At 39.4% G+C, this 15,052-nt stretch overlaps 1 protein-coding gene across 6 annotated transcripts in view; it reads right to left on the minus strand.

Annotated features, from left to right (window-relative positions):
* tanc2b (tetratricopeptide repeat, ankyrin repeat and coiled-coil containing 2b) overlaps window positions 1–15,052 on the minus strand; it is a 215,130-nt gene that overhangs the window by 62,272 nt on the left and 137,806 nt on the right. For 5 of the 6 annotated variants that reach the window (XM_053639923.1, XM_053639925.1, XM_053639921.1 and 2 more), the window contains one exon: window positions 626–742. The exons of the other annotated variant lie outside the window; for it this stretch is intronic. In XM_053639923.1, coding sequence (XP_053495898.1) covers window positions 626–742 — 117 coding nt within the window. The remainder of the gene's footprint in view (window positions 1–625; window positions 743–15,052) is intronic. 6 annotated transcript variants of the gene reach the window in all.

A 15,052-nucleotide genomic window follows, 5' to 3' on the forward strand; every position in this document is an offset into this window, starting at 1 on the left:
CTATCCATCCATCCATCCATCCACCTATCCATCCATCCATCCATCCACCTATCCATCCATCCATCCATCCACCTATCCATCCATCCATCCATCCACCTATCCATCCATCCATCCATCCACCTATCCTACCATCCATCCGTCCATCAATTCACCAAATAAAACCATCCATCCTACCATCCATCAGACCACCTATCCTAAAATCCATCTATCCATCCATTCATCCATCCTTCCATCAATCCATCAATTCACCCAACCATATATATACATACATATATATGTGTGTGTGTGTGTGTGTGTGTGTGTGTGTCTGTATATCTATATCTGTATGTCTCTCTCTACCTGTATCTGTCTGTGTCTCTCCCTTCCAATCTATATCTGTCAGTCTGTCTATCTATATTTATTTGTATCTCTATCTATTTATAGATTTTTGATATAGACACACAGAGAGAGAGAGAGAGAAAGAGAGAGAAAACACAGGCTAGTCTTTACACAGAACTGCATTTGTGGTTGTAGTAACAAATCTAAAATGTAACACAATCAGTAACATGAATGTCAACACAAACCAGAAATGGGCTACAGAGTCCCAGAATCCCAATAGACATGAGGAAACATGTCGTGTTCTTACCAGGTGAGTGTGTGTCCAGGTTGGGATTCTGTGCAGCGGAAGCGGTGTGTGTAGGGGAGCCAAGGTCAAACTCAGGTATGCGAGGGCTCTCCACAAACTTAAGCTTCCGTAGAGGGGCTGAGAGGATGCATGCACGCAACACACACATAACACACACACACAAACACATACACAGACACAAACAAACAAACACACACACACACGGAGGGGTCAGAGGGGAGGACAAAGATCCAACGTCAGAATAGAAAACACATGACAGATCAGACCCTGTGTGTGTGTGTATGTGAGAGAGAGAGAGAGAGACAGACAGAACACAAAAAGGACAACAATGGTCAACGAGCCAACATACAAATGTATAGTGTTTACAAACACTTGTCCTGGTATGAACTGAAAGCATGTTTAGTGCAAGGCATTATGGGTTGCAAACTAATGGCCCTGACCTTAAATTTCATCATTCTGAACACTTGGAATTCTCAGAGCTGCTTTTCAAATCATTTTTATATATTATTAATCTGTATTATTGCCATAATACAATATCCGTTATTATAACTGGAGTATGTCTTTAAATGGCATTTCCTTTGCTTGGGAAATATACTACATAAGGGCATGTCAATAAAGCTGTACTTAATGTATGTGAAATGCAATAATGTGAAATATCCATCCATCCATCCATTTTCTGTACTGCTTATCCTGCACAAGGTTGCAGGGAGCCTGGAACCTATACCAGGGAATGCGGGACACTCTGTCCATGCACACAGGGTGGAGGCGGGAATCGAACCCCCCAACCCTGGAGGTATGAGGCAAAGGTGCTAACCACTAATGAAATATATATTACTTCAACAAGAAACACTGAACTGACAGTGCATAAATATTTTGAGATGCTATATATCATTATTTTGAACCTTTATTATTGACTCCTTATGCCAACACAGAAAGCCAGTTTAATTGCTCGATAATTGGTGTTGCACTTAAATGCATTCAGGAATGTACATATGGTCAAAGACTGTACTCTTAAGTCCACCAAGAGAGGAAATACAGTATAACTGTCATAACTTTCGAGTGCACATAGTAGATGCCCACTCACCAGAATGGTGATGCAGTATTTGCTGCAGTAATTTGATATCACTGTCATAAAATTCAAATCTGAGTTTTCACCTGTCTGTTGCATCAAACTTGTACATGGTTAGTTGGTGACACAAATTTAACACAAAAATGACCAAGCAGCCTTGTTCGTAATAATGGCCTGGGTTGAGCCCTGGAGCATTGTATTACAACAGCTCACATTGTATCTTGCTGATGCAACAAATGCCTATTTGTTACTTTAATACTGTCATGATTTCCCCTCACACAAAATGCCGGAGCATGCAGCACACTCTAAGCCCGAGGCGTGGCAGTGCGCACTTCCGGGTTCAGTGACAATGACTTTGTTTACATCCCACACGTGTATTTGTTATGGTTTATGTCCTGTCTCCTCCCTGTTATGTCACTGGATGTCTCCCTCATGTGGTCTCGATAATCACAGCTGTTTTGTGTTACACCCCGATTCAGACGCAAAGTATTGAGTGTTCTCACCGTACCAAACCTTTGTCCTGTGTTTTTTCCAGTCTTGATCTTGTTTCTAGCTTCTCATGTAGTGCTTTTCCTTGCCTGCTTTATGCCCGGTTGCCAATTGCCTGACCTTTGCCTGTCTTTGTTTATGCCTTTTGCCTTGCCCTCCCTTCATTACAAATACAAAACAGCTATAAAAAAAAAATATACAGCAAAAAGTAATGTGCTTTGGACAGACGAATCAAAGGTAGATATGTTTGGCTACAGTAACAGTAAGACATATTTAGCACAGACCAAAGCCAGCTTTTCAAGAGAAGCTCCTTATACCAACTGTGAAGCATGGTGGTGGAAATGTTATGGTTTGGGGTTGCTTCGCTGCCTCAGGGACTGGACAGCTTGCATTCCTTGATTCAACTATGAATTCTGCATCACATCAAAGAGTGCTTGAAGATAATGTGAGGCCATCTGTCCGAAAGTTAAAGTTTCAGCAGGATAATGATCCTAAGCACACTAACAAATCCACCAAGGAATGGCTCAAAAATAAGAAATGGAGGATTATGAAATGGCCTAGTCCGGTGGTTTTCAAAGTAGGGGGGTAGGGTCGCCAGGGGGCGTCTGGGGGGCCTCAACAATTTGACAATTTGGTGTGAAAAATAAATTCTCACTCTCAGACAACCACACACACACAATCAATTCCTAATATAATGTAATGCAAAGATGTAAGATATAATTATTAATAATAAAAAAAAGGGGGGATATATTCAGAAGTCTGTATTTTTAATGTGTTTTAAAGACATCTTGCAAAAGGGGGGCCTCGGTCAAATGTTAATGCCATTTGGGGGGCCTCGCCCTGGAAAAGTTTGGGAACCCCTGGCCTAGTCAAATCTCAGATTTGAGTCCCATTGAAATGTTGTGGGGGATTTGAAACAGGCAGTACGTGTAAGATAAACCCTCAAATATCTTGCAACTGAAAGAATATTGCATGGAAGAGTGGTCAAAAATTCCAGCAAGCCGATGTCAGAGACCGGTGGACAATTATACAAAATGCCTACAAGAAGTTATTTCAGCTAAAGGTGGCAATACTAGTTTCTGAGGCCAAGGGTGTACTTAGTTTTGCCACAGAAGATCTATTGATCTCTTGACACCTATTGATATTTCTGTTGAATAAATGATTGAAAAAGTTACTAACAAAATTTGTGGTTTTATTCAAGTATATATATATATATATATTACTTTTTATATAACTGTACTGTTTCAAAGATGATCAAATGTTTGCTTGTCCAAATATGTCAATAAAGCCAACAAATTCCATTCATTTTTTTTTTTACATGACTGTAAAGTTCTCAGCACGACAGACTTTCCTAAAATGAATATATTTCTCTTTGGCATGTAACTCAATCATAAGTTCTAGCATTTTAACTTCTGCTTACCTCAAAAGTGAAAAGACAAAATCTCATTTAAAGATTTCATCCTGACTACAGCAAAACCTGATTTTTCTGGTTGGCTGTTCGAATTCAGACCACCACACATATTAATACGGTAATGGAGTAACCCGATCCTGAGTAAGCTTTATGACGTTACGGGTTGTTTTCTGACTATCATTTTTTTTTTTTTAAATTGCTTTTCATTGCCTTTTTATAGCGTTTGACATTTTATAGCGTTTCAGAACACACGGTTTCCTCTCCAGCCCATGTAGTCATTACATCTAGCTCTACAATAGCGCATTTTGAATTCCTTGTGGTTGTACACTCAGTACCATGAAAATCCTTACATAATCAGTATATAGCAGCTTGGCTTAAAATAGTCATACTGTATCTGTAGCAATCCTGAACAGTTGGTGAGGAAAATGGCTAAATGTTGCACTGTTCCTGAAAGTAAATACAGCTTTGTACGGCTGAAACTGATCTTCTACAACATGCCCATGCCTAAGGAGGGGACACCCTGGAAGGGGTGCAAACCCATAAACATTCACACACTACAGACAATTTGGAAATGTCAATCAGCCCACAGTGCATGCTTATTGTACTGGGGGAGGAAACCGAGGTACCTGGAGGAAACCCCCGAAGCAATGCAAGCTCTGTGCACACAGTGCGGAGATGAGATTCGATCCCCCAAAACCCAGATGTATGAGACAAGCATACTAACCACTAAGCCACCATGCCTCCAAGCAACTCATTTTATTTGAAATGTTTATACGGTTCTGCATGAGCACTGAATAGGATGCAGTTTTATCCGGACTACGACTCAAGGTTTGATAATGAACTAGCTACACTGCGAAGACTTTACCGAATTATTTGCTAATTTTATAGTCACAATGACAAGTATTATATGTAGTATATCAATATGCCTATTAATGTACACATTTTGATAACTTTAATCTAGCTAATGTTGTTAGACATAGACGTATGAAAGCATACTTCTTCATTCTGACGGAGAGATGGAACAAATGGCCCCAAAATTGAATTATCATTGTTGTGGGTTTCCTCCGGTTCTCTAGTTTCCTCCCACCTTGCAAATACACGGCAGTAGGTGGACTGGCTACTCCCCTAGGTGTGAATAAGTGTGCGAATGTGGGTGTGAATGATACCTTTTGATGGACTGGTGTCATCAGTGTCGAGTCAGTTGTGATTTTAATGCTAATACCAAATATAATAAGAGCTTATTGTGTTAGTTTCCAGCTTTGTGTCTATACAAAAGCATTCTCAGAAAAACTGAACCTGATATCACTTGACTAGTTTTTTGGGAAGCGATGGGGTCTATTTGGTAGGACGCTGTGGCTTGATGTTAGTTAGAAAACAAGTTACATGTAAATATATGTATAAACGTCTAATTACAGATAAATGAGTTGCCTGGGTTCATAGATGCCATACATAGCTTGTTAGAACACCGCTGTCGTCACAATCAAATCCTTAAATCCACTAGCTATCTAGTTATGTAGTTTACCTCATGGTGTTCACTAACAGTACCGCCTTGGTTCTAGACAGAATAAGCAGTTTGCAACGAATACTGTAGCATATAGGGCAAATCTACAAGTTGCCTGTATGAGCCGTTTTGCTTGACTAATGAATTTTCAAAAATTTTACTGACCGAGAAATTTGATAGACAGTGACTCATTTCTGTATTACTTACCATTAGTGTACACACAGGCACAGTGGAGGTACAGATACATTTGCAAAGGTTAAAGCTGTGAACGTCATATTGAATATTACTCTAGTCTACAAATAGTGGGTTGTATTGTACAGCTGTAAAATGGTACATTTAGACGCTAAAACATCTGTTCCATGTGTCTATGATGCTTCATGATGCTTCTGAACAACTGGGATCCATCTGTGAGTGTATGTACTTGTATATACTGTATGTGTGTTTGAGAGGTTCAGTTCAGGATATGACCATTGTATAGTTTGCATTTATCTAGTCAACAACAAATGGTTCAGTTAAGCAGAAAACTGCAGTAAAGCCGCTTCATGACAATGTATGTTGTTAAATGAACGAGTACATAACCATTCAGTCCTAAGGTTTTTGGCTTATGAGCCATATCATCCTGCAGCACTCAGCTGGTTTCCCACTGAAGCTAAGCAGGGTTGAGCCTGGCCAGAACCTGGATGGGAGACCTCCTGGGGAAAACTAAGGTTGCCGATAGAAGTGTTGTTTTGGAGGCCAGCAGGGGGCGCTCACCGTGTAGGTCCCAATGTCCCTGTATAGTGACGGGGACACTATACTGTAAAAACAGCACCGCCTTTCGGATGAGACGTTAAACCGGGGTCCTGACTCTCTGTGGTCATTAAAAATCCCCCATTGACCCTTATCTATCATGGTGAGAGCTGCGTGTAATGTGTTACTGTAATCTAATTACTGTTTCTGATAAAATGTAACTAATTACATTTTAAATGTATGTAATTTGATTAAAGTTACTGATGTCATTAAAATTACGTTACTTGCGTTACAGATTTATTGTTAAGAAAACAATATTAAGTAAAATGCATTTTTTTTTTTTAATAAATCATGTTTTGCCCGAAGATTTGTTGATATATCCCCGAATAATTATCAACTTTGAGTGGTTTCTCGCTGCGTAACTGAACGTCAGTAAAAGAAGATCGCCTGCAATTTTATATCTTCAGTGAACGGAGGCGAGACCAATCAGACAGGGTTTACAGGAAAATACGTGGAAATACTCGTGTCTTATTGGCTGACAGTCTCTCAATTCTGCCAAACGCTAGCTCACTGGATGTGAATGGATATACGCTGATTTATTTTGATGTGAACGTGATATGAGCAGAGCAGAAGGGAAGCTAATGTGTTTTTGCATTGCAATGTAGCAGCTAAACCCATACGATGATAGCTTAGCTGTGCCTCCACTTGGCTAGCGACACCAAACTAGCCTAGTTAGAAAAGTTTGATATTTTATCGGTCTGGTCGTCCTACAAGCAGTAGCAACACCCGAGGCAAGTTTTATGATAAATCCAACTTTTTCTGATCATGTCATACATTGACGCGCACTAAAATTACCGAAAGAAACTATGAGTTTCACATTGTAGTGTATTTTTGTAGGTTTTGAAAGTAACAGGAAAGCAAAGTAATTAGTAATCTGATTATTTTTTTACATGCAGTAATCAGTAACGTAACCGGATTGCAATCTAAAAGCAGTAATTAGTAATCTTTAGTGGATTAGTTTTTTTGAGTAATTTACCAAACACTGATCATGGCCCCCTAATAATCTCTATCCCTGAACCCTGAATTGGCTGCATCACTGGGCGTGTGCTGTGCTGGGCGTTCTTGCCCACTATAGCTGCCATTGCATCATCCAGATGGATGCTACACACTGGTGGTGGGTGAAGAGCACCCCCCCCATACAATGTAAAGTGCTTTGAGTGCCTAGAAAGGTGCTATATAAAGCTAAGGAATAATAATAATAATAATAATAGTAGTAGTAGTAGTAGTAGTGTTGTTGTTGTTGTTGTTGTTGTTATTATTATTATTATTATTATTATTATTATTATTTGGGGCACGGTGACATAATGGTTAGCACGGTTGCCTCCAGGGTTGAGGGTTTGTGGCCGTGTCTCTGTGTGTGGAGTTTGCATGTTCTCCCCGTGCTTTGGGGGTTTCCTCTGGGGACTCCGGTTTCCTCCTCCAGTCCAAAGACATGCATTGTAGGCTGATTGGCGTCTCCATAGTGTGTGAATGTGTATATGATTGTGCGATGGATTGGCACCCCGTCCAGGGTGTCCCCTGTCTTGTGCCCCATGCCCCCTTGGATAAGATCCAGGTTCCCTGCAACCCAGTAAGGATAAGCGGTACAGAAAATGGATGTATTATTATTATTATTATTATTATTATTATTATTATTATTACTATTATTATGCTCTGAAGCTGTCAAGCCAGAGAAACCACACAAGTCACCAATTTTCATTCAGCGAATGCTCCAATTGGTAATTGCAAATGCAGACCGTACAGTGCATGTAAAGTGTTTGTGTAGTACAGTTGCAATCAAAATTATTCAACCCCCACTGCAAATCTTTCAGAAGACTTATCAGCAACAAACCCCTAGCCAGTTCAGGTATTTCATGTGTTCCAGCTCAGGAACACCTGGTGCAACTAATGAAGCCCTTGATTAGTTTAGCATCAGGTGTGCTTGCGACAACACCTGTTCTGCATATTTGTGCTGTTGTGAGGGATTCTATTCAGGGGGTTGAATCATTTTGAGACTGGAGAAATCATTATAAGTTGCATTTTCAGTTGAATTTGGGGAAACCTATTGATGCATTCATCGTGCTGAACTATTTCAATTGCTTTTATTTGATTTGTTCACTGAAAACAGCTGGAAGTCTGTACATTTTGACAATGAACCTGATTTGCAATGGGGGTTGAATACTTTTGATTGGAACTGTATGTCTGTGGAGGTTTTCAGTCTTCCAAGTCTTCTTCTTTCTTCTCAGCTACACTTCATTTGTATATATTGATACATTTTAGCCACTGCTCCTACTTTTCCAGTATATACCGATCCACAACAGCTGTTACAATCTCACACAGTGCTCTGGAACTGACAAGCTGCTGAACTGTCCAAAAAGACTCAGTCCAAGACTGAGCTGATTTCATCTCAGTCTTGGATTTTCTCCAAGGCTTCTTCCTGGATGGATCACTCCAGGGAATTCTGCAACAGCTGCTTTTCTATCTTCTGTCTTGGCAGCGGTGACACCACAGCTTTGTCTATGCATATCTCAGACATGGTGCTTCATACCAATGGCACTTGTCACAGCTTATGAATATATATATATATATATCAATGTAATTTTTCAGAATAAGCCTTAGATTATTATGTCCGATCTATCTATCTCCTTACTGGTCAACTGAGTAAACACTGCAGTTGAACTGAACATCCTCCGCAGTGTCTAGCTAGTCGATGGTTATCAACTCACTCTCCTTAGAGACTTCAACCTCCTCTTAGATAAAGCTTCAATCTCTCAATCTCTCTTCTTTCTCAAAATTATTTTAACCCTCATCTCCCCTGACCTACAAAGTTGTCAATATGTTGACTACTCTGGGGGAAAAAAGGGAATATGTGGTCAGTCAGATTTAAGACAATATTTGATATATATATTTAGTTCCTCATCTAAAACATGATTTCATTGCTTACATGAAACTGACTTGAAACAAGTTTCTAATTACTAGATTGAATGATGTTGAATTACTGTATATCGCCCTGTGAAAACATGAAGCAACACACATGCATACACAGAGCGCAGCTGCAAACAGGTAGCCTTTCGTCGCCGATTCAGTCCAAGTTAAATTGCCAGATAGCTGCAGATATGAGACCCTATTTGCAGAACTCGCTAACATCAGAACGAGAAATAAAAGCCCCGTGCTTCAAAACCCCCTGAGAGCCACACCAGTGCAAGCTTGGCCAGAGAGCTAACGTTTAATTAGCCATGTTTAATTTTGTTGCACAGCTTTTGTTTTGTTATATGTTGCTAGGAGGCTGAATGGATCACACAAAAAACTAGGCACTGGTAGAACTGGTAGCTCATTGGTTACTGATGGAAAGGTCATGAGTTCAAAACCCAGCACTGCCACACTATTACTACTGGCTCTTTGAGCAAGGTCCTTAGCCCTCAACTGGTCAGTTGTATAAATGAGATGAACTTAAATTGCTTTGAATATGTAAATCTGCCAAATGCCATAAATGTAAAAATTGTGTCATTGCTGTACTTCTCTAATGTCGAACATTTTAATCAATTGAAAAAGAAAAACTACGACACATATTAGGGCAGTACTTATTTTTGCTATGAAAGTGTTGAAAATGCATCATATCAAGACACCACCATGTTGTATGGTATCGAAATTGAATTTAGTTAGTTTCTTACTCAAATCTTGGCATATTTAGTAGAAATCTCATTATGGATGGTGTCACGGTTCTGCCAAACACGGCGTAGGATTATCAGCCGCTGCACCTCACATGATCGCAATGCTCACGTCACATGACTTTGCACCCGATCCACGTTTATGTTTAACGAGCACTAGTATTTAAGTCTTTAAATATTTTTTTTATATTAGACCTTAAATAGCCTTTAAATCTGTCGTTGTCTGTCGCTGTCTCCTACTCGTGCTACGTTTAAGCTGTTACCTTGCCTCGCTATTCCTCGTTTCTGTTTCATGGTCTGTTTCACTTGTAATAAACAAAATCGGCACTGAATCAGCCTCCAGCTCCGTTCCATGACAGATGGATGATCTTCACCAAAGTTTAGCTTCTATAGATGGCTGGAAATGTTTCCTGTGAGAACTCTCTGATCAAAAGACATACAACTTTCCTATACTCGGTCATGCAGGATTCATATCTACATATGTATAATGTTTTTTCCAGGAAAGGTTCTTCTTCAGTTTCTCCTCATCTCATGATCTGTCTACCACAACTCACTCCTGGCTGGTCTTTCAACATCGGCAAATACACAGCAGGCTGACTTGTCTTCAGTATTCCTAAGTTCACCTACACTTCTCCACTGCTGTGTTCCCTCTCCTGACTTTTTCTAGCTGCACACATTAGATTTAAAAAGCTGATGATTACCTACAAAATGTGTGTGTGTGTGTGTGTGTGTGTGTGTGTGTGTGTGTACACTAATCAAAGGTCTCATTTTGCTTGAGTTAATACTCAATACCCGACTCTAGAGAACTAGAACAAATCAAGAGTTCTTTTTTGTTACAAGCAATATACAAATAATAAAAAGATGCTGACGAAGACCTTCTGAAGGCACATAAGCCAATACTTCTTTGAAAACAACAACAATTCAAATCAAATCAAATCAAATGGAACCAAATTTTACTTATGTACTGCATTCCTGTATAATAAATTCATTACAGTCTAACACAAACAGAAAAATACTGCGGTATGTATGGACTAAAACTGAGCGCAAAAACAAAACGGACAAAAAGAAAATATCAAAACAATAAAAGTGAGAAAACTGACAGAAATAGATATAGAAATAATTTTAGACCGTAAACAAGAACTGCTGGCATGATTCTAAGCTCTTGTAGTCTATCTAAACTGGTCTTATACGGGTTGAAATAGACTCCTACTGAGAATATGCATCTCACACATAAGCCAGATTATTAGCAGGAATAAGTATACCTGGAGGTTAGAAAGAAAAGCAATCGTTGCATAATTAAGAGAAGATAGGTCTACAAAAACAGTGACAGGGTTGTTTCAAGGTTTGACAAAGAGTAGGCCCGATTTATCAAGTTCACATAATCTGCAAAATGTACATCTTTTTTTTTTTTTTTTTTTAAATAAAAGGGATCATAAAAATTGCCCTGAATAAACTATTTCAAATAACATATGTTTACATATAGTCCAAAAGACACAATAATAACTGAAATCACACAAATGAACCAGTTCAAAAGTTTACATAAGCTTGATTCTTAATCTTAACTCTTAATGTGCAGGACCCCTCCATCTTCTGCATATTTGACCCCTTTCCATCAGCGGCTATATGATTTTAAGATCCATCTCTTTACACTGAGGACGACTGAGGGCGACTGTACACGACTATTACAAAAGGTGCAAACGTTCACTGATTCTCAGGGAGGCAACACGATACATTAAGAGCTTGGGGGGGGGGGGGGGGGTAAACTTTTGAACAGGATGATCGGTGTAAATTGTTATTATTTTGTCATCTGGGAAACATCTTATGTAGCTTCTGAAGGGCAGTGCTAACTGATCAAATAAGATCTTTAAACAAAATAATAACAATGTACATGACATTTGACAAACAACATTAGACATATTGACATATCTGTGAGTTTCTGCAAAATATTAGAATATGAGTGTCATGGTAAGATTTCTCTGGAAATCTGAAGGACGAGTGAATATTAGGCTGAACACAGAAGACAGCATGGTTATTCTTTTGCTTGGTGCAACCTCATCACCTGGCTGTGTGAGATCTAAGTAACTGCAAACAGAACGAGCAAGAAAAGGTTAATTCTGCAGGTGACATGTACTACGCGGAGGAATTTCTATGCTGATGATGTCTAGTGAGTGCAAAAACAGTCCTGAAATCAGTAGGCATGTGATTGGGATCGAAATGATTGAGATTCGTATCTCTGAGTGAGGATGATAAAGCACCAGAAGGTCAAGGTTTTAGAGCAAAGCGCTCACCAGGACAGAGCTTTTCAAGGCTTCGTCTAAGACACACTCGGAATTATAGTATCCATATTTTTTCCAGTGTCTAGAAACTCTGCAGAAATGACACAAACGTGGACACTTCGTCTTACAGAAACATACCGGGCTTCAATAACTGCAGTCGCTAACAAGTCTTTGCTATTTAGCAGACTTCAAGTTGGACAGGTGCGTGGTCATTATAACGTAATGAGAGCACTTCAGCTTTGCTACAGCAGCTTTAGTGCAAAGGTCAAATACTGTACACTGTGCATTTCTAATGAGAGAGGCAAGGGGCACATCACATCACTATAAACACATCCCCATTTAAATATTTATAGTCCTATCTTTCTCAAGGCTTATTTATATTTTAGACCTACCATGGCATGTGGAAGAGCGTGCAGTCAAGAGCAAGCAAGGTCATGTTCATGGTGTCCACCAATGTACAGTGTTTAGCCGAATCACAGCCTTTTTAAATAATATTTTTCGGTAAGATATTTCTAGCATGCTCGTTTTTTGTGCTTGTATTGATAACAAGGTAGCAATAACTGTTTAAATATAATTAAAGGCAAGATGGACAGAGCACGTTGTGACTGGATTCTACCATTGACATTCTTTTCAGGTAAATCGGATCGCGAATATATTTTTCTTGTCTTTGCGGTGTCACGTCAGCCCCTGATTCGGCGCCTTAATACAACTCGCGGAATGCATCGTAGACTACAAACCACAGTTCCCAATCTGCTTCACGGCCTGCAGACATGGCTGCTATGAATCAGTCCCTCTGGGATTTTGCGATTTTTGCAATCGCAGCAAATAATGCAAAATCAAGCAAAGTCCGCAAAAGTCAGAGGAGTTTGCAATTTAAACAAAAATTACTGCAGATTTTCTGCAGATTCGGGCCATGTGACGTCATCACAACGCACATTCAGCCAAATCCCTCTTCGATTCCTGTGCGTCAGAGAGGAGTACAGCCAAAAAGGTCTCGTTTACCAACAAACATCACTGCAAAAGACCGTGCAAGTTGCCTTGCAAAAAGTCGCAGCAAAATCAAGCATTTTTAGCCACAACAATCACAAAAAAAAAAAAAAAAGACTCTATAGACTACAACACAAAACACACACAAACTCATCTTACTGATCACACACACACCTGGACTCAATCACTTTCACAGCCTGTATATACTGTACACACTCCAACACAAAGAATCGCTCAGTTTAGCATATTCTCCTGACAAGTCTTATTATTGTGAGTGTACATCTAGTTCTTGATTCTCGTTTTGTTCCCCGGATAAAATAACAGGATCCTTGTGTTCTTTCCTCTTGTCTACCCTAGTCTGTTTGCCCATCGCCAAACCTTTGCCTGTGTTGGTTTTTTTTTTTGTTGTTTTTTTTTTTTTTACCACATTCTGATTTTGGAATTGTTTGCCAGTTAAAATAAAACATTTAAACCTGCTGCCTTCCAGTCCAAGGTTTATCCAGAAAAAAATAAGCTGATTTAATCAAATATTTCACAACGTCTGCCAAGTTTTCCAGCTTTCAGAATTAATTCCTCATTAGTCCATTTAATCCTAAAATGAAATACTTGTACTAGACCCCTGAGTGGAACAATTTAAGTTATTCGTGTTCTTATTTGTGGCATCTTGCACTAGGGAATATAAGCTCTAACAGGATACTGTATCTGTTGAGCTCAGTAGTGGGTCTAAAATGAGGTGTAGTGTTTGTCAGGGAGAGCATATGAGCCCTAGGATGGTTTGGGTGGAAGCCAATCCATCTAAAGTAATGCCTTTCTCAATCAGAAGTCCAAAAGTGAATATCAATACTGAAAACGCAGTCGGTCCGTGTGTATACGAGATTGCATCAGTGTTGTTGACAGGAGAGTCGGTGGACAATGGACATCGTGTGACACATGCATATCAGTGTGAAATTGGATGAGCAACATTGAATACCTTTGTGCAACACACACACACAGAGTGTGTGACATATCGAGCACAGCATGCTTGTGAATGTGCAGCCCACATCACCATGGTAACCTGGGCAAGAACATGAACACCAACAAGTCTTCGTGCACCTTCCCCCAGATTAATATCCACTTAAAGACCCAGCATTTTAACCACACGTCTACATTTACTGCACAGAAATCTCCAAGCACCAAAAAGCCACCAAATTCTATCCATATCCACAATCAGGAAGTCTGTTAGCAGGTAACTGTAATGGCTACAGATATACAGTATGCACTTATGACATTTTGGAAAAGACATTTGTAAGCAGTTAGCAAATTGTAATGATCAGCATTTAAAATACCTGTTCAGGTGATTTAAAAAAAACAACAAAAAAAAAAACAAGTAAAAGCCATTCCAAACAATGTTCAGTAGACCAAGTGCACCATGAATAATGATCACAAGCTCAGCACTCAATGCGGGTGTGTAAATGCAATCTGTATAAAGCACCGAACTGTTTAAATGGCCAACTTTCAATAACAAATCAAGTACAAACATTTTTAGCACTTCGTCTTAGAGTGTCAGTTAAGGTAATGCTTTGGACGAAAAACACCTTCATGGAAATGTATGTAATGCTAGCTTACTCTGCAGCAAACAATACTAATTAGCTAAAGTTGGTAGTCAGGGTCAGCTGAAAAACATATCAGAGCTCAATACAAAGAGAAACAGGATAGCGAAGGCACTCTTGACCATTCTCGTAGCAGTAAATCACGAGCCAAATTTCATGTGTTTATTGGCTATCAAGCAGTTAAATGGAAGGCTAAAATGCTAACACCAGGTTGCTACGTGTCCCTTAAAACTCAAGATTGTCCTGTATTGAAAAATAAACTGCCACATCCTTTGTTAAGTCAGTAAGAGTCAAATAAGAATATGACGCGATTTACTGCGTATTCTTGTAAACATCGCTTCATACATACACTAGTATGGGGCAGAGAATGACAGGGACTTGTCACCGTTGGCCTGATCACAGAGATTCAGTCGTGATGCTTTTAAAAAAATGTCTTCCAACACAAGTACCGTGGAGCACGTGATAATCATGTCCGAGCGGCTAAAGAGCAGAAGAATGGAATCATTCAGTTCCTTTACCTCAGACTTCTCCTGATGCGGGTATGATATGTTGTTGTTGTTAAACAGAAATACATTTTTATGTTACGTACTGTTCTTTTTAGATCTCCAGTTCAATGATAAGGGTTTTCAAACTGAAATAAATAAATAAATAGCCACTAGCAACAGGCTA

The sequence above is a fragment of the Ictalurus furcatus genome, chromosome 13 (assembly GCF_023375685.1).
Source record: "Ictalurus furcatus strain D&B chromosome 13, Billie_1.0, whole genome shotgun sequence".
NCBI lineage: Eukaryota > Metazoa > Chordata > Actinopteri > Siluriformes > Ictaluridae > Ictalurus > Ictalurus furcatus.